This window comes from Setaria italica, chromosome III (genome assembly GCF_000263155.2).
Source record: "Setaria italica strain Yugu1 chromosome III, Setaria_italica_v2.0, whole genome shotgun sequence".
Taxonomy (NCBI): Eukaryota; Viridiplantae; Streptophyta; class Magnoliopsida; order Poales; family Poaceae; genus Setaria; species Setaria italica.
The window spans coordinates 11,192,291-11,210,562 of record NC_028452.1 but is presented as its reverse complement, the minus strand read 5'-3'; the positions used below and the strand labels follow the sequence as shown (position 1 = coordinate 11,210,562).

The following is an 18,272-nucleotide window of genomic DNA, read 5'->3' as shown; positions in this document are numbered from 1 at the left end:
GTAATCAAATATACTCTATAATGATTATAAGTTTATAACCATAAACAATATAATATAAAATAAATGAATGGTCAATGTGTTATTCGGAAGACCGTGCTAAGTCATACCATACCAAGTACTCACTAGTAGTAGTTGTAAAGGCCAAAATTTTTCTCTAAGACCCCGTTTGGATCTTTGGAATTAAATTTCATTCTAATAATCATACATAAATTAATTATATAGTTGTATGTGGAGTATTTGTATATTATTGTTGACCATATGAGAGAGATACTTATTTGCTGCACTTCTGCTACAGGGAAACGAGTCGAAGAGCGTGCTATAAGTTGCACATTTGAAACATAGCACGAGGATATATAGAATCAATTTCCATCTTCCACCCCCATAATTTTTTAAGAAGTAGGCATATATCTAAACTTTTAAAGTTGTGGAATGCCGCATTCCAAAACAAATAGCCTAGATTCCAATTCTGAAGGGATCCAAACGGTGCCTAAATATATTTTAAATAAAACTTAAATTTTCCTGAAAAAAGATCAGGCCGATATTGTCACGAATAAAGATGCGTGGTTTTGATCAGACTCCAAACTTGATTTCGTTTTGCGAGAAAGAAAAATGCATGTTTCGAAAAAAGAGTCCCGAGGAGATAAATATTCTCTTAAATAATCCTATATTCTGAAACAAAGGCAGGTCCGGTAATTTACTTCATGCCGGATAAAGTTCAAAAGTTATTTTCGTGCATGTATAGAATCCCGTTCCGTTCACCCGCCGCTGACAGCGCTAGTCCGTCCCCATTAAGAAGCCCCCGCCTGGCCAGCATCCAGACGACACTACATTCGCATACACGAACACGAGTCCTTGAGAGGAAAGAAAGAGAAACGCGGCGAGTCGACAGCGGCGGCCGCCATGGAGGACAGAGCGCCGCTTCTGCTGCCGCAGTACACGTTGCGGGAGGAGAAGTGCGGCGGCGCCGGCACCGGCGACGAGAGGTGGCGGAGGGACCTGGCGCGGGAGGCCGGCAAGGTCGGGTACGTGGCGCTGCCGATGGCGGCCGTGAGCGTGTCGCAGTACGCGGTGCAGGTGGCGTCCAACATGATGGTCGGCCACCTCCCCGGCGTCCTCCCGCTCTCCGCCTCCGCCGTCGCCACCTCCCTCGCCTCTGTCTCCGGCTTCAGCCTCCTCGTACGTTTCACATTAAGCACTCCGTGCCTTTTCATCCGTGCCTAGGACAAGCGTTTTGCTGTTTTTTTTTGCCTGTCATGCGAGTTCATAAATCCTTCAAAATCCGTCGACTGTGATTACAGAATTAAGAACCAAATAAGGGAAGGAACTACAAAATATTGGATTGAGATAGTAGACTGTCTTAGTTATCTTGTAGCACGGTAGGGAACCTTGGAATTGTACTGTGTTTCTCAACATCCAGCATCGTTTAGAAACTGGCATTCAGAATTTCAGAAACAGGCTTAGCTTCTTTGATAAAAAAAATTGCTTCTGTATAGTAGTAAAAGTTACAAGTTTATCTCACTGAATCTATTCAATAGTACACACTGCTACAATCTTAGTTACAAGTTTGCATGCATTGATGGTTAGTCAGTCTTCATGATTTCGTCAACTAGAATAGACTTTTGCAGAATGGTGGTACATAAAACTACTTATGCTTCCTTCAACTTGAAGCATAAGCGTGCTCTTATCCAGCACTCTTGGCTTAAGCTTGCATATTAGCACCTACTCCTACTTAGCATCCCTTCCCCCCTTATACGGCGATCTTCTGATTTAATGAAATTATTGCATATTTTCCTTCCAGTAACTGATCAACTTGTGTACTTCTAAAACAGATTGGAATGGCAAGTGGATTGGAAACACTATGCGGCCAAGCCTATGGCGCAAAACTGTACGACAAATTGGCAATGCACACCTATAGAGCTATAGTCACACTCGTATTTGTGAGCATTCCAATCTCACTCCTGTGGGTATTCATAGGCAAACTCCTCATCCTCATAGGTCAAGACCCCTTGATCTCAAAGGAAGCTGGGAGATATATAGTCTGGTTGATTCCAGGACTGTTTGCATATGCAATCAGCCAGCCTCTCACAAAATTTCTGCAGTCTCAGAGTCTGATAATTCCTATGCTTTGGTCCTCCATTGCAACACTGCTCCTTCACATTCCTCTTTGCTGGTTATTGGTGTTCAAGACCAGTTTGGGGTATATTGGAGCTTCTTTGGCGATAAGCTTATCATATTGGTTAAACGTGATTATGCTTGCTGCGTACATCGGATACTCCAATTCTTGTAAGGAGACCCGTTCACCTCCTACAATTGAGGCCTTCAAAGGAGTTGGTGTATTTCTGCGCCTAGCTCTGCCATCTGCACTGATGTTGTGGTAAATACAATGATGTCCTTAAGCATCTTTGTCTTTTTTATTTAAATTCCAATGTAAGGCTAATGAACTCTCTTTCACAATCTTATAGCTTTGAATGGTGGTCCTTTGAGATCCTGATTCTTCTCTCAGGAATTTTACCGAATCCGGAGTTGCAAACTTCAGTTCTTTCAATCTGGTAAGTATTTTCATATGTATATTAACATGCACTTGCAATACATTGCATTTTTATCAAATTATTTGCATTATTTATTCGCGTGCTCTTCATCAGCCTGACGACTATCACGTTAATGTATACTATACCTTATGGGTTTGGAGCGGCTGCAAGGTAAGAAGAAACTTAATCACTCCTAGCTGCTACTTCATTATCAAGACAATAATAATTAAATTTCTTGGTATTGTCCAATGAGCAGCACTAGGGTAGCAAATGAATTAGGTGGTGGTAACCCTGAAGGAGCTCGATCAGCTGTTCGGGTTGTCATGTGTATTGCAGTGATGGAGGCGGCTATCGTCACAATTATATTGTTGGCATCACAGCACATCTTAGGCTATGCATATAGCAGTGATAAGGAGGTTGTTGCCTATGTCAACGCAATGGTTCCCTTTGTGTGCGTCTCTGTTGCTGCCGACAGCCTGCAAGGAGTTCTATCAGGTCACATCTCTAAACTTTCTTAAGCTGGTTGGTCTGCCTTTTACATTCAAAAGAGTGAAGAAAAGAATATTTTCCTGGTTTTAAAAACTCGAAAACACATCTTTCAAACTATATACCTGTAAAGTTATCAAACAAACTTGCTTTCCGTCTTTACACCAAACTACAACGCCTTTTGCCCCTTAATTTGATTTCTATAATTCAATTTGTGTGCTCTTCTCAATTTTGGTAAGAAGCCCTATCAGGTGGCAAGTGACCATTACTGTTTTATCAGTCATGCCAATGTCATACCAGGTAATGCAGCTTCTGTTCTTAGTTTCTTCCACGGTACTAATGCTATTTCTGTGTTGTGGAAGCAAAATTTTGTTACTGGGGGAGTTACTTGTTTATTCCTTCGAAAATGGGCTCTTACGTGAACATGGATGCCGGTGTTTTCATCAACACGCATCTAGCAGAGATGTTACCGTAATCAGGCTCCAAATCACTATGTATGCAAATTACACCTTTCTCCTCACTAGCACATCAGTGTTCCTGTCTGCTGTATGCTTTGGTTCCTTTCTTCTCGTGAAACGTGCTTGGGTACAGGAGCATGTTATTTGAACTTAGAGTTATACAAGCGTGGCTGTCATTTATACTGTTGGATGATTATCAACGCTGAATTTCAGTACAGGTCCTGGCGAGGTGTGTTTATGCTAAATGCTAACACTTCTTGTTTTTTATCATCAGGTATTGCCAGAGGATGCGGGTGGCAGCACTTAGGTGCCTATGTTAACCTGGGCTCGTTCTATCTCGTTGGGATTCCAACGGCGCTCTTGCTCGGCTTTGTTCTGAAGATGGAAGGGAAAGGGCTTTGGATGGGCATTTCCTGCGGCTCCATAGTGCAGTTCTTACTCCTCGCCGTCATTACATTCTTCAGCAATTGGCAGAACATGGTTTGTGCTTCCTATGAACCGCTGCAAATCTTGTCTGGATCAACTCTTATACCACACAAACAAATAATTTATAGCCTTCTACTGACCTGCTTCCGCCTTTTCCAGTCTGATAAAGCGAGGGACAGAGTTTTCAGCGATGAGCCGTCAGATAAGGAGCCTTTGGAATCCGGTGGATCGGATTTGCCTTAATTTTTGGCACTAGTCATGAGATCCCTTGAACTGAACGTGAAGAAGAAAACAGATCTTTGTATAGGAGAAACCCCTCTCGAAGAAGGTTTCGCTTCGGAGGGCCTCTGAACTTTATGTACAGGGGATGTGCTGAACGCTGACCACTTTGTGTTTGTAGTTGCTGTTGCTTGTAACTGCGAAAATTGTATCTGAAACACAAGACATATGATGATAAATAGTATTCTCTCCATCCTAAATTGTAGGGTTTTTTAACTTTTCTAAATACGTAGTTTTTGTTATGCATCTCAAAAATTATGTATCTACAAAAGTTAAAACAACTTAAAATTTGAAACAGAGGGAGTAGCAAAGAACTATTCAAAATTTGTTTTGTTTGGTTATCATTCCATTCCGCCGTATCCTGCATGCCGCTCGCAGGCCGGCCCGCGCGCTGCCTCCGCCCGTGCGGCGGCAACGTTGTGGCTGGCTGTCCCTCGAAGCGTTGCATCATTGCATGAGCCGGTGAGCATCAGTCAGTAATATAACACACAAACGCATGACGTTGTCGTCAGAAGTGCCAAACAATAACTTAGAACAGCAGAGTGACACAGCGTAGACAGATTTGTCGATCAAATAGGTCCATTTGGCCCTTGAGTAGTGATCACCTTGGCTGCTTCCAATTTTCTTCACCAGGAGCAGATTTGCGCGCCAACTTATATCAAAAGTAAACATTCTGCTCCAAACGTAACATATTGAATCACCGGCATATGATCAAACCACACAACACAGGATTAAAATCTCAGAAAGAATGTACGGGTTTCAGTTCCAATATTGAGGGTACAATACAGCTCCAAGAAGTACCGAATGTGTTAAATCACGAGCCATAACCATCGTCAGTTACATACCAATTCATATGATCAATCATTGCACAAATACAGAGGTCAAACGCTAAACATCTCAGGCTAAGCGCCTCAGCTACAGGCATGACATCAACCAGAATAGAGGCATGCGGAAATATTTGCCAACCAAAAGTAGCATTACACATGCTGCTGTTCGTGCTGTTTATCTCAATTTTCAAAGTAATTTATTCCACATCTCTTGCTAGTGATTAGGCTACTCCTCAACAGAATAAGAGGAAACACATGATTTAATGAATAGTTGAAGGCCATTGAGGCTCAAAATTCCAGTTACAGTGCCGAGCCAAGCTGGATGCAGCCATCAACCATGTGAATTGAGCAGAGTATGGAGCCGGCCAACACGAAAATCATCTGGTTAAGATTGTCAACAGCACCTGCACATAGCAACAGCAGCTAAGTTGCATGCTAAAGTCACGGTAACTAAGTACCGGTATATCACAAAATTGATTCAATGAAAGAATTACTTCTGGTCAAGATGAAACAGTGTGCTGTAATTCACAGAAAGAAGTGCACAATGTTACCCACATGGGCATCTTTGTCTAAAATCGACAGTATTCTATTACAAATTATAAATGAACTAAGTTACAAGGTCATTTCAACTCGATGATTGCTAATCATCATAGCAAATAGCAATGCACTAGTTTGTTTTTGTCCCACCAGCTCACAACTAATGTCACAATCCCACAACACAATGACTGAGTGGTTGATACAATTTGAAGATCACAACTCATTCGACCAACACACTCGAAATCTATAAAAGGACGCCATATAATTTGCCCAACATTTCACTATGCCACTCATGAATCATCCATCCTTGCACTTAAAATTTGATCTGAAATGGAGCATAAATTTGCAGGATCTCACCATTGAATGGCATGTTCCGATCAGTCCATGACAACCTTGGCGCCAACAGCCTTCATCCGCTCGACGATCGCCTCAGCCTCCTCCTTGGATACGCCGCCCTTGATCACCGCAGGCGCCTTCTCCACCAGCTCCTTGGCCTCCTTCAGCCCCAGGTCAGTGAACGACCGGATCTCCTTGATCACCTTGATCTTGCTCGCCGCCTCAAACGCCTCCAGCCGCAGCTCGAAGACCGTCTTCTCCGCTGCCGCAGCAGCCTTCTCCCCCGCCGCGCCGGCCGTGGCGGCGGCGCCGCCGCCGAGCCCTGCGGCGGAGTTGAGGATGGCGATTGGGGGTGCAGAGGGGATGTTGAGGCGGCGGAGAAGGAGAGAGGAGAGAGCTGCGGACTCTGCGAGGGTGAGGAAGGAGACGTCCTCGACGAGGCGCCACACCCGGTCGGACGGAGGCGGCCGGGACGGGGAGGACGGGTCAAAGGTGGATGGGTCGTAGTCGGTGGGAAGCTTGCGGACGTCGATAAGCTCCTCGGCCGAGGCGGTGGAGAATGCCGCGGAGAGGCGCTGGCGGCGAAGGAAGAGTCGGTGGCCGGAGCGGAGCATGGTGGAGGCCATGGCGGCGAGGCTAGGGTTCTGGCTGCGGGATGCGGCGCTCCATGGAGTTGGGTTTTGGAAGAAGATGCGTTTGGAAGTTTTTGGATCCGGGCAAGGCCCGTGTAGTAAATTCGGCCCATTATGCCGCATTACTGGAGTTGATGAATTCATTTCTATCTGGAAATAGATGGAGAATTCACAGCCGCAAAGGGACAAGTCAGTTTGAACTATTTTAGACGGTGTGTATTCCATGCATAGCAAACATCAAAACACAAATCTTACCGAGGATAATGCACAAACGATTAATACATTTCGCACGATAATAATGCCATAACGATGAAAATTTGATTGCCCATCGAACAAGGTTTATATCCACATCAGTTTCAGTACCATCTGGAAATGACAAATGACAATTGCTACAAATCATCCAAGAAAATAATTGCTAGATCAGTTCTGTGGTTTGCTAAAGTACAGCTCTACACCGACAAAGCTGATGTACAGGTCCCACTCAAGATCATATCAATTACCAATACAAAAATTGAGTACATAATGAGCTCATGGCATGTGCGATATCAGGAGAAATCCCACGTCTGCTTTCAATCTTTCGAGAGCAGCTCTTTCTATGTCCATCAGAAGATGTGAACAATGTCATAAGCAAATCTGTATCTTGTCAAGGATGAACTCAATCAAAAAAAGAACTCAAACTAAAACAGTTGGAAAACAGACCAGGGAAAGACACATAAAGAGGTTCGCAAGTAGGAAAATAAGCTGCAGGTGCAGGAATTCTTTTTGGTGATTGTCTAAAATATGGAATTTTCATTCCTTTTCCAGCTTGACAAACGCAGATAAAATATTAATGTTGCTCAATATTCAGCCATTAGATTCTGAATATATCAGTTTACCATCCCAGGTATTTGTAATAATTCAGCTTATTTAACAATCTAATAAGCACGTGAAGAAAAAATATATTGTGAACAAGAATGTTTATATCATCAAAGGATACGACCAAAACAGCACGAAGGACTGCAAAATAAAATACATAACATTAGAACATCATTAAACAGCATGATAAGCAACAGAATATCAACATGCAGCAAAAAAGCTTACCATAAGGCTGCCAAAAACTCCTTCAATTAAAATCCTGTTCCAACTATCGAAGTATGTCTGGACTGAAAACTTTGACTTAGCTAAAAGCCCAATAGATGCAACCATCATTATCAGAAAGTAGAAAACAAATCCCATCAGGCCTGTGAATCCCCATATTCCAGCAACAACCCCACCAATGATCGACAGGAATGTTCGACTGTAACATAAAAAAGACCTCATGTTTAGGACAACCATCATTTGAAAAAAAAAATAGCAAATCAGTCGAGTATCTTCAACTAGAAAGGCCCTACTGAAGAATTAAAAGGGAAAATTGAAGAGTATGTCATGCAGAAAATACTCTTCGTGACTTTTACATTGTGCCTGAAGCCTATTTAAGGAATAATGCATACATGTTCAACCAAGAACCAACTTAGTTGATTCTATTCCACACAAGTGTAAAATATGCCCTGCATCATACCATGTTAAAGAACATAAAGCTGGAGCTTATGGCCAAGCATAAGAATAATACCACAACACCTATTGCGTAACAGATATTCCCAGTGAATCTAAGGCCTAAGGTTAATTGTAAACCTAGAAAAAGGTTTTGGCGAATGATTGATGATAGATAAATATGTAAGATTACTGCAATTTCAGTATTCGTCAAGCATTGTGGAAAATCAAACCCCTATTCCTAGCAATATGGCTTTATAACATAGCAGGAAGAAGAAAGTAGATCCAGTTAATTCAATGTAGCAGATTCAACCAGGCAGCTATAAAAAGCACCAATTCACCGGTCATAAAATTGTTGTATAGTCTATAGATAGGATGACTGCAACTTCACATCACAATTGTAAGAGAATATGCTTCCAGTAATCATCAACTCATAGCTCCCTATTCCTCTCTGATCGACATTTGAACACTCTACTGTGCAAGTTTTACTAGCAGACTCCAATTCGCGGAGTACATAAATTACCAAGTGGTTTAGAATACGTAATCCAATAGATCTCGCTAAATCCAGATCAAACCTAACACTAAATTGGGCGCACCTCCAGATCGGATCGAGCGCGTGGGGAGGAAGCGGGAGGAAGAGAGAGACAAAGACCTGTAGTAGATGGACTTGACGTTGCTCGTGAGGTTCTCCGCCTGGAGGATCGGAACATCGTCGGAGGAGACGCCGCCGGCCGCCGCCATCGCGGTGACAAGTTTTTCGCGTGAGATTCGGTGGCGGAGGTAGGAGGGGGCAGAGATTTCGATTTGGGCGGCTCGACTCTCCACGGGCATGTGTTGATGACTATTTTACATACACGCCCCTGAGTTCATTATGTTTTACACCCGCAGTATAGAAAGAAAGAAACTAGGAGCCTGCTTGATTGGCTTCCAATATTTACCAAGCCAAAATGAGAAGTCCATAAATTTTGGCACTTGTTTGGTTGACACCCAATCAAACGATATCCTAAAGATCTTGCCCAGATTTTGGCACAAAAGTTTTGTCATGCCCATATTTTGGCATGCCCCAGATTTGGCTCGGCAAATTTTGATGCCAAACCAATCAGACTCCGCTTTATTTCCGTGAAAACAAAGCAAAGCTTGGTACATCATAGTTTGCGTATTCGAAGCGCGCCCACTAGAGTTCATTCTAGGCACAAAAATTCTAACCTTTGCCTATTTCACGCCCTACTGATATAGCACAATCGCTAGACATGGTTTTAATAGTAGAATTTATAGTGTGCTCTGAAGAAGCAGCATTGTTGCATCCCATTTGCCCATTTTATGCTTCCAAACCTGACGGTTCCTACCTTGGGAGGTCGATGACAAAGCATCCATCTCCACTTGCCCACCAGGAAGTAGGCATAGTGGTTGTTTCAGCCTGGTCATTGGTTCTTTCATACCTGATCCAGGTCCGACAATTGCCCGTGTGCGCACAGAAGTCACCAGCTCTTCAATGTGTCCACAAGTCTCCTCACCCGGAGTAGCATAATAGAATTTTCTCGTAGTCTACGCGATCCGCGTGGAAGAATATTTGAAATTTGGCTTTTCTTCTGATGAGAATAAATTTTACCAGCGGTCCTCAAGTTTATCCCGAATTCTCATTCCGATCCCGGTACTCTCAACATAAGGATCCTTAAACTTGTATCGAGCTCTCTGATCCTTAAATTTATCCTGAATTCTCATCCCGATCCCGGGACTCTTAAAATGCACATGACGGTCCTTAAACTTGTCCCATGCTCTTATACCGGTCCTTAACTTGTCCTTCACTCTCATCCAGGTCCATATACTTTTAAAATGTGTATTTTGTATTTAGAAAAAACTTTTATGAATTTTAGGATTTCAAACAAGGTTTGAATCCACTCAAAGTTGATCCAAAAATTAAGGAGAAATCATCACGAATTGAGAGTGAAATATAAAAATCTCCAAATAACCTAGAGTCAAATTATTTTTTGTGATTTTGTCAAAAAAATTAGAACAAAAGTTAAATGGTTTTCATATTCATTTTAATCTCAAAAATAAAATTAATTATTAAATAAATATGTTAAAATAATAACTCTAAAAATCATTAAATCTTGTATCCAAGATTATTGGTCACTGTAATGATTTCCTAATGAACGTTTTTATCAATTTTGAGTGGGATTAGAACTTGATTTGAAATCCTAAAAAGATAGAAACAATACACACCAATTATTTTCTAAATGGGACTGTGGGACAAGTTTAAGGACTCATGTGCATTTTGATAGTAACGGACCAGGATGAGAACTCGGGGTAAGTTTAAGGACCGGAATGAGAGCTCAGGGCAAGTTTAATGACCGCCAGTAAAATTACTCTAATGAGAATATCTTGAGCAGCTTGTATTCGGTTATTCTATGAAGGAAAGATATTTAGTTAGTTGCATGGGTGGATATATTAATTTTAAATTGTTTGGTTAGTTGTATGGATGGATGCAAGTGAACCTTCACATGAGACTGACGTTTGGATTTTAAGAAAATGCAACTGAGGCTGTACAAGTGGAGATAGTTGATATGGACATATTCATAGAGCTAGGACCAGGACACATTTTTTCATCCGCGTATGCATAAAAACAATTCTTGTTTCGGTGATTTTACACGAATTCATAGATGCAAAATGAGCTTAAATGTAGAGTGACGTGCGTGTATTATAGGGGTAAATGTGCGTGCGTATTTACAAGTGTCTTCATATGCAATGTGTTTCAGAAAAAAACACACTTAGGTGACCAATAATTTTAGCGACACCTTTAGTCTGTCCCACGCTTAATTGGGACCAAGACGCATCATTCATTGCTCACAACTGGCGCAGCTCAGATCCTAAGCCTGATAAATGATGGCCTGATCGAGGATTCTTCTCTCTCTGTTTTTCCTGACGACGAAGCTTCTGCTGTTTCGGCAAACCGTCGTCCAGCGAGCGCGCATGATTCAGACGTGGTCCTCGGCCCGTAGCTCCTTTGCCCCGATTTGGCCCCGATTCCGTGCTGTTTTCGCGTCATGGGCGTGAAAGTCCTCTATGTGGGCATCCTCCATTCCCAAAGGACCTGATTCATTGCGTGCTAGTGCCGTGGTCCAAATCCGATGGGTTCTTAACCGTCATGTGCTAATGCCGTGTCGAATCCTTGGTGTAATCAAACGCACGAGGTTGTGAGCTGTGACATGTACTGTGCATATGCTATTTGGTCTGCACACGAATAATGGGTCGAGGACCATACTTCAACAAATGATTTGATGCCTTCCAATTGAATTTTGGGTACAATTTATGAAGGAAAAACTGCAATTTAATATTTTTGTGATGCTACACGAGTGTCTTCTCCCTTATCATAAATCTACTCTTTTTGTGAAATTATACAAATATACTCCCTTCGTTACAAATTGTAGATCGTTTTAGCTTTTCTATATTCATAAATTTTGCTAGTATCTAGAATACAATATATTTAGATGTATAGCAAAAAAAATTATATATTTAGAAAAGGTAAAACAACCTATAATTTGTGAAGGATGGAGTACTTGGGTGTATTTTTTCAGAAATCATAAAAAGCTTACTGATACTTGTATTCGAAACTGATTTTAGTGGGGGTCATTAATTGTGCCAATCAAATCAAGAGAATAAAGTTTAGTGATACTTGTATTCCAAACTGACTTTAGTGAGAGATCACTAATTGCATAAATCATACCAAGAGCTGAACCGGTTATTAATCGCGCCAATCAAAAGCTGGCGTGACTGCTTTTAGTTATTGGGAAAGATTTATTGGGAGACTGCTGGAGATACTCTTACATAAGATTTTTCCTTCTATGTTTAATTTATCATAAAATTTCTAAAAAACTTTATATTTAGGGATGGACGGAGTATATTCTTTTTCTAAAAAATATAGGGCGGAGTATATTTCAAATTGTGTTGAATTTATTCAACTGACTCTACTTTACCAGCTCTGAGCCAGAAGATGAGTTTCTGGTTTGAACTTTGGCATCAGCTTCTCTGGTTCCACGTAAAACAATGCGGTGTCCCTTTATACTTTGCCGAAGAGTGGAATCTTTAGACGATAATATCAAGAATCTGATGCCAAAGCAACGAGGAATATCCTCCCGGCTATGTAATCACGGAGGAACCAAAACCATGTGGTCCGAGTGATCGGGGCCAGAGCTTTACCGACGTATCTATCCGGCCGAAATAAATATCAGACCGTGTATATTTGCTTGTTGTAAGACAAGACCTAATTTGACCAGATCATGCAATCTTTTAAAAATATATACTGCTCGAGCTTGAGAGCTCCTCCAAACTCTTACCAAAACTGCGCGTTTAGATTTGTACTTGTGCCTGAGATCATCGTTCCATGCAAAACAACTTGTCTGAGATCATCCGGCCGGACCAGAGTTCTCCTGCTCCTCAGGTTTCAGGAACAGTGAAACCTCCGTTCCTGTTACTACCAACGGCAAACAGGCGGCCGCAACAAAAGAAACACCGGAAGAAAGCGCTCGGCGGCACGGCCCTGTTAGGTGAGGTGACCCGACCATCGAATGTCTGCTGGGCTCGGCCGTCGCCCCGGGTCATGCTCGCACTCGCACGGCCGGGGCCGGGAGATGGGAGCTTCCGCTCGTACACGCGCGGGGGCAAGGCGACAAGCGCACCGCTGGCGTACGATCCGCATCCCGCGCGATCGTGGCCGTGCAGTCAACCCCGCACGCTCGCCCCGCCAGCGAGGGCTTTCTCCTCCCTCCTTTCGGCGCGGCGGCCGGCCACTGGCGCGCGGGCCGGGGGGGCAAGCGGACAAGGCCGCACTGGCTGAGAGGGGGGCGTCCGGGTCTCGGTCTCGCTCGGGCCTCGCCCCGTCGTCGTCGTCGTGGAGCGAGCTCTCTGCTTGCTCTGTTCTTACCCGCAGGTAAATTATCGGCGCGGTGCCTTCCTGCTTTCGACGACTTTGACTTTACTTTTCAGGTGTACCCAACATTCACCGTCAGCGCACAATATGTCCTGTTCTCTTTTCAGAAAAAAAATGTTTTGGAAGTATGCTAAACTAAAAATATGCCAAATCAAACATGCAATGTCAGATTTCATCATCAACAACCGGCCGAAAACTGAAGAGGCAAAAGCATGCAGGCACAACAGACGGGTTAGCGCACATCATCACCCGAGCAGTAACAGCTCGATGGTTTTACGGGTTCATTCCACGGAACACGGGTGGCATACTGGCATAGTTTTTGATTACCCACCGGCCGCCGCAGCGCAGACGGCAGACCCGTCCTCCCAAATACGTGAACCGCAAGCCACTTGGTGCACGGCCGCCCGATCGGGCTGGATTTCAGAGAGAAAGCGCACAAATACTAAGGAACAAAAGTAGTTGGAGGCCTCGGCGAATAATAGTACCCGCCCTACCCGGGGGCGCCAGCGCCAGCCCCCCCGAAGCCCGGGGACCCTGCCAGAGCGTCCGGGGCGCACACGCATGGGGCACCACCCCTCCCCCAGCGGGGCATCCGGGGCGGCGGCCGCGCGGCTGCCTCCGCTTCGGCGGTGCCGGCGCGCCGTGCCGCCGGTTCCCGAGCCCCCCGGGCCGATCGCCGGGCATGCGGGCGCTGCTGGTGCTGGGAACCCTCCGGCTCCGGCCTGGCTTTGGACGCGTCGCGTTTCGTGGAGAGGCTGGCCGGCACGCGCAAAAACCACGGAACCGAGTCGAAAACAAACTAACGGAAGCCCATCGCGCCTCGCGTCGCCCTCTCCCCTCCCTCCTCTCTTTTAAAGACGCGGCGACCGCCACCCTCCCTCGCCTTGTCTGTTCTTTCACCTCTCGTCGCCCGCCCGCCTCCCCTCTCATCTCGTCCCACCTCCCCTCTCCAATTCCCTGCTCGCCGCGGCGTGCGTCCCGCGCCGTCGATTTGCGTTTCCATTATGGTATCTCTATCTCGTCGGATCGCGTAGGGCAACAACAGCAACAGCCGCACGTACGGCTAGGATACGCTTTCCAACCCCCGAATTCGTCGCGGCTTCTCGGCTCCTCCCTCCTCGGGGGCGGCGGTATGTCATATGTGGCGTCATCTTGCATGTGGAATCGCCTGCGCTTCTCGCGTTTTTTCTTATCTTTCTTTTTTTATCGCCCCGGGTGCAAACGGCAATCCGTGCCTGTTGACTCGGTGCTTCTGCGGCGGCCTGGTAATTTTGGCGGTTTGCAGGGCCTTCCTCCCTGACAGGTGTTGGCTCCGGCGGTTTCTGCTGGTCGCAGAGGCTCAGGAGGCGGCTCGCGGCTGTTTCCTCCTGACTCGGCTTGAAGAAGACGCGCCATGGAGGCGAAGCAGCGGGCGCGCCACGGCGAGGAGAGGAGGCCGTCGGCGGCGGCCGATGGCGAGGAGTACGACCCGTGGACGGCGTGGCTCTACAAGCCGCACACCATCTCGGTGCTCCTCGTCGGCGCCTGCCTTCTCATGTAAGCGCCCTCCAATTCTCCTCCTCCTCCTCCCTTCCTCGCGCACCGGGAGAGCCTTGTTTCGTTTGGCCTTTGCCTACTACCTCCGCGGTCGTACTGCCCCGCTTGATGGCGGAATTTTTACGGGTGCGAAAAGGCCTGTGCTTGGGGAAGTACAAGAGCTGCCAGGGATACCAGGTGCTGCAACAGTGTCAGAGTTGAAAGGCGGTCATGTACTCTTGTGGCTTTGTTTTATTTTTCCTTTCCCCAAAAGGAGTCTTTTGGTTGGAATTTATTGAATTTGCGCGAAAGGATCGAGCTTCTGAATAATTGGAGCATGATCGATGGGTTGCCGCGTCAAATACGAGTGGCTGTGGAGAACCACAGTCCTGCTCAAGTATCTCATGCCAAAGCTGTTCTGAAACTTTCCAGCAAATGGAGTTGTCTGAATTTTGCTCGAAAAGGTTGTCTTAAACATTAGTACTTTCCGTAGGCACTCAAGTGAGTGCAAAATGAGAGGATTTATTTCTAGTAGTAAGATAAATAATCATACTCGTCGAGAGTTTTCTTACTGCCCCCTGAAAAAAAAAGAGTTGCCACTTCATGTTCATGTGAGGAAGAATAAGTACCAATTAAGCTTGGACCTAAATCTGAGGTACAACCATTAACTGTCCAACCCGAGTCCCAAGTTATCCCAGAGACGTGCCACACGGGAAATGCAATTCATGAGTGACTTGTAGGCTGTCGAGCGGTGGATACGATACCAAACCGTACAATGGGGCATCCTCCTTTCAACTTTCTCGTGGTGCCATCTCATCTGACCTCAGGTTCAATTGTTCTTCCCTTTCAGCTGGGCAAGTGGAGCACTTGATCCTGAAGGCGCTGCTGCTCACAGTAGCGTGACATCAATCAAGAGGTATGGCTGAATCATCTCAAGATTAAATTATTACCTTGTTTAGGCAGCACTGAACTTTCAAAAGTAGAAATAAAAGAAGAAGCAGGCTACTTTTCCTCCATTCCAAACGGAAAAGATAATCAGGCCACTATTCCGTTCGGATGCTGCATTTTGGACTCGAGCTGTTTTACCTCACAGCACTGCACAATGATTGGAGAGAGTGGGTGATGCTGACTCATCTTCCCTTACTGAAACTTTCCAGGGGTGTCTGGGCTATGATTGCAGTCTTCCTTGCCTACTGCACACTTCAAGCACCTTCAACGTGAGTAAATTTTCCTTCTTTTTAAATGGAAATCAAACACTGGGGCTTTATAAGTGCAGCGCTTCGTTTGTCATGTTGCTCTCATGCCACAGTAGTGTAGTGCATATTGTGGATCAGGCTGTTTGAAGTGGCAGTAGACAAATTACCAGAGGGACACGGTGGCAAGGGCATCTTTACTGTGTGTCTGTACTTGCTGGCTGCTGCAAGATTTCTGTTCCTTATCACCCTGACCTCGCAATATTGCATTCCAATCCATTGCCAATTTTCAGCTCCCATAAATCCGTTGTGCATCAATATAGGTCAATGTACTGACATTTTTGGACGATACTGATTCAGTGCCCTGGCAATTTTGTCACAGGATACTTATTAGGCCCCATCCTGCTGTCTGGCGCCTAGTGCATGGACTGGCTATCGTTTACCTCGTTGCTCTTACCTTTCTTCTTTTCCAGGTTATCTACATATGCGGTTCAGTTGGATAACTATTCTGTTGGCATCCTTTTCTTATTGTCCAAATGAATTGATTAATTTGAGTACTTCAGCGTGAAGGGCATCTTGGCTAACTAATCTCCGGCTCTTGTTTGCCGCTGAATTTTCCAGAATCGTGACGATGCTCGCCAGTTCATGAAACAACTTCACCCTGATCTTGGAGTCGGTAAAATCTCTGGTTAAATTCACAGGAGATATAAGATTTTTTTTTAAAAAAAGTGCTGGTAATAAATGTTAACCTTTACAAATGCAGAATTGCCGGAGAGATCTTATGGAGCTGATTGCCGTCTGTATGTTCCAGAAAACCCTAAAAACAAGTTCATAAATATTTATGTATGATTTTCCATATGAACTTTCCTATTCTGTGAAGACGCACATGCTTTGGTCATCATATTGTTGCTATTACTCTATTAAGCTAGACTGTCTGATCTATTATAGGAGACATTGTTTGATGAATTTGTTGTTGCCCATATCCTTGGGTGGTGGGGCAAAGCTGTAATGATACGGAATCAACTTCTCCTTTGGGTCTTGTCGATTGGCTTTGAGCTTATGGAGGTTAGATCTGGGTGCTCTATTGGAAAGGAATTTATAAGTTATCTTTTCATTCCTGTCGTCTCTTTGACAAGGAAGTATGCTTACTATGACATTTTGCAGCTAACGTTCAGACATATGTTGCCAAACTTTAATGAGTGCTGGTGGGATAGCATTATTTTGGATATCTTGATCTGCAATTGGTTTGGTGAGACATCTGAAGATAGTTAATGTTCGTGTTTTGTACTTTCGGTTACCTTACTGATATTATTGTGATCTGCTGTTGATCAGTAAGCTAGAAGTAATAAGCACATTAAAGTAATTGATATGTTCTCCGTTTGAATGATTTTATACAGTTTCTTTGCATTGGATCCTATCAACTGCAACTTGATAATTTTTAAAAATTAGTGATGCATCCATAAGTCAAGAAGGAAACAAAAACTAGTGCATGTCTGGCATACTTCTGACATTGTGTTATTTGACTAGAATATTTAATGTTATGTCACTTGATTCCCAGAAAGTAAGCATTCTATTGAACAAATCAAGATCTTAAGCATGTTGAATTCTCATGGCCTGGGAACCTAAGAAAACTTGATGAAACATTTCTGATATTATTTGGCGATGAGAATTATATGTTTTCAACTGAAATGCTGCTAATTGATCCAGGTATTTGGGCAGGAATGCACACAGTCCGTTACTTTGATGGCAAAACATATGAATGGGTTGGACTGAGCCGCCAGCCAAGCATCATGGGTAAGGTATGTTCACTGAAAATACATTAGCAGGCAAATAGTTTCTCCATCTTATAGCTGGGTAGTTTTGTCATAATTGTATAGTTGTAGTGTTGTACAGATAATGCCTTTGTTCCCAATAGGTGTTCTTTTAGAATGCATTGAATCAAACTTCAAAACTTTGTATGGAAAAAATACTTTGTTTATGTATTTTCCAAATAGTTTCAAGAATGCACCAATACTTGTTTTAGAGACTGCTGTAGTGCTGGTGTCTGAAACAACTAAAATAGAAAACAATACCCCACCCACCCACACACACATAGCACTTTTACCACCATGGCCCAAAGTCTCAGATCCTCTGTACTTGTTAAGTTCCCCTTGGATCTTGCTTTTTTTTTTCATACGGATTACACACCATGGACACTGCTCTGAGTTAGGACAGCGCCTTGCCAAAGGATAGTCCAAGACAAGTGACTCCAAAGCAAAGCAGTTTACTGAGCAAAAGTAAATTGCTTTGACTTTTTGCATGTGAGATGCCAGACAACATGTGAGGTTTTCCCAGTGGGCCTGTTTTACATTTCTGTTGCGCTGTCCAAATCTGCCCTTTGTCATTATTGAGCCCTGAGTTTCTCCACAATTCCTTTTTTTTTCATACAGTTGTGCATTCACTGTTATCTTAGGGTGCGTTTGGTTGCGAGGACGAAGTGGGACGGGACGGGGACGATCCCACTTCGTCCCGCGTTTGGTTGGAGGACAGGTGGGACGGGGACATCCCTACGAGGGAATATACCCTCCAGATGCTGGGATGCCCCGGTCCCACCAAAAACGAGCGGACAGTAGACGAACA

The 18,272-nt window shown here is 44.2% G+C and overlaps 4 protein-coding genes across 6 annotated transcripts in view; 2 read left to right on the top strand and 2 right to left on the bottom strand.

Annotated features, from left to right (window-relative positions):
• Window positions 1-839: 839 nt before the first annotated feature.
• On the top strand, window positions 840-4,377 carry LOC101769580 (protein DETOXIFICATION 14). 2 transcript variants are annotated; one of them, XM_004961239.2, is made up of 7 exons: window positions 840-1,176; window positions 1,830-2,374; window positions 2,463-2,549; window positions 2,643-2,699; window positions 2,785-3,023; window positions 3,747-3,952; window positions 4,058-4,377. In XM_004961239.2, the coding sequence occupies exons 1-7, from the start codon at window positions 901-903 to the stop codon at window positions 4,139-4,141; spliced, it is 1,494 nt and encodes a 497-aa protein (XP_004961296.1). In that variant the 5' UTR covers window positions 840-900; the 3' UTR covers window positions 4,142-4,377. The 2 variants fall into 2 exon arrangements, 1 of the variants encoding a protein (XP_004961296.1); XR_214827.2 differs by lacking the exon at window positions 4,058-4,377 and having other exon boundaries at window positions 2,785-3,508; window positions 3,747-3,888.
• A 571-nt stretch (window positions 4,378-4,948) lies between these two features.
• LOC101769168 (50S ribosomal protein L7/L12) lies at window positions 4,949-6,591 on the bottom strand. The gene is made up of 2 exons (XM_004961238.2): window positions 5,899-6,591; window positions 4,949-5,408 (listed from the first exon to the last, which is right to left on the bottom strand). Exon 1 carries the CDS (start codon window positions 6,501-6,503, stop codon window positions 5,919-5,921), a length of 585 nt encoding a protein of 194 aa, XP_004961295.1. The 5' UTR covers window positions 6,504-6,591; the 3' UTR covers window positions 4,949-5,408; window positions 5,899-5,918.
• Window positions 6,592-6,805: 214 nt separating this feature from the next.
• On the bottom strand, window positions 6,806-8,847 carry LOC101768761 (ER membrane protein complex subunit 6). Its single transcript, XM_004961237.3, has 4 exons — window positions 8,671-8,847; window positions 7,590-7,785; window positions 7,486-7,505; window positions 6,806-7,142 (listed from the first exon to the last, which is right to left on the bottom strand). Exons 1-4 carry the CDS (start codon window positions 8,757-8,759, stop codon window positions 7,112-7,114), a joined length of 336 nt encoding a protein of 111 aa, XP_004961294.2. The 5' UTR covers window positions 8,760-8,847; the 3' UTR covers window positions 6,806-7,111.
• Window positions 8,848-13,514: 4,667 nt separating this feature from the next.
• LOC101767818 (CDP-diacylglycerol--serine O-phosphatidyltransferase 2) overlaps window positions 13,515-18,272 on the top strand; it is a 6,695-nt gene continuing 1,937 nt past the window's right edge. Inside the window, exons 1-10 of one of the 2 annotated variants that reach the window (XM_004961236.4) lie at window positions 13,515-14,075; window positions 14,231-14,481; window positions 15,311-15,376; window positions 15,618-15,677; window positions 16,036-16,126; window positions 16,275-16,329; window positions 16,417-16,496; window positions 16,602-16,718; window positions 16,818-16,902; window positions 17,373-17,452. In XM_004961236.4, the coding sequence (XP_004961293.2) occupies window positions 14,339-14,481; window positions 15,311-15,376; window positions 15,618-15,677; window positions 16,036-16,126; window positions 16,275-16,329; window positions 16,417-16,496; window positions 16,602-16,718; window positions 16,818-16,902; window positions 17,373-17,452 (777 nt within the window). In that variant the 5' untranslated portion in view covers window positions 13,515-14,075; window positions 14,231-14,338. Of the gene's footprint in view, window positions 14,076-14,230; window positions 14,482-15,310; window positions 15,377-15,617; window positions 15,678-16,035; window positions 16,127-16,274; window positions 16,330-16,416; window positions 16,497-16,601; window positions 16,719-16,817; window positions 16,903-17,360; window positions 17,453-18,272 lie in introns of both variants that reach the window. The other variant, XM_004961235.4, reaches the window with a different exon arrangement.

Excerpts from the sequence above, each read along its gene's own strand:
- LOC101769580 (XM_004961239.2), top strand. The coding sequence starts at position 901 with ATGGAGGACAGAGCGCCGCTTCTGCTGCCGCAGTACACGTTGCGGGAG. Across the intron at positions 2,375-2,462 it reads CCATCTGCACTGATGTTGTG|CTTTGAATGGTGGTCCTTTG; the intron begins GTAAATACAATG and ends ACAATCTTATAG. Across the intron at positions 3,953-4,057 it reads TCAGCAATTGGCAGAACATG|TCTGATAAAGCGAGGGACAG; the intron begins GTTTGTGCTTCC and ends CGCCTTTTCCAG.
- LOC101769168 (XM_004961238.2), bottom strand. The coding sequence starts at position 6,503 with ATGGCCTCCACCATGCTCCGCTCCGGCCACCGACTCTTCCTTCGCCGC.
- LOC101768761 (XM_004961237.3), bottom strand. The coding sequence starts at position 8,759 with ATGGCGGCGGCCGGCGGCGTCTCCTCCGACGATGTTCCGATCCTCCAG. Across the intron at positions 7,506-7,589 it reads GAGTTTTTGGCAGCCTTATG|TCCTTCGTGCTGTTTTGGTC; the intron begins GTAAGCTTTTTT and ends TTTATTTTGCAG. Across the intron at positions 7,143-7,485 it reads TCCTTCGTGCTGTTTTGGTC|ATTTGCTTATGACATTGTTC; the intron begins GTATCCTTTGAT and ends GACAAGATACAG.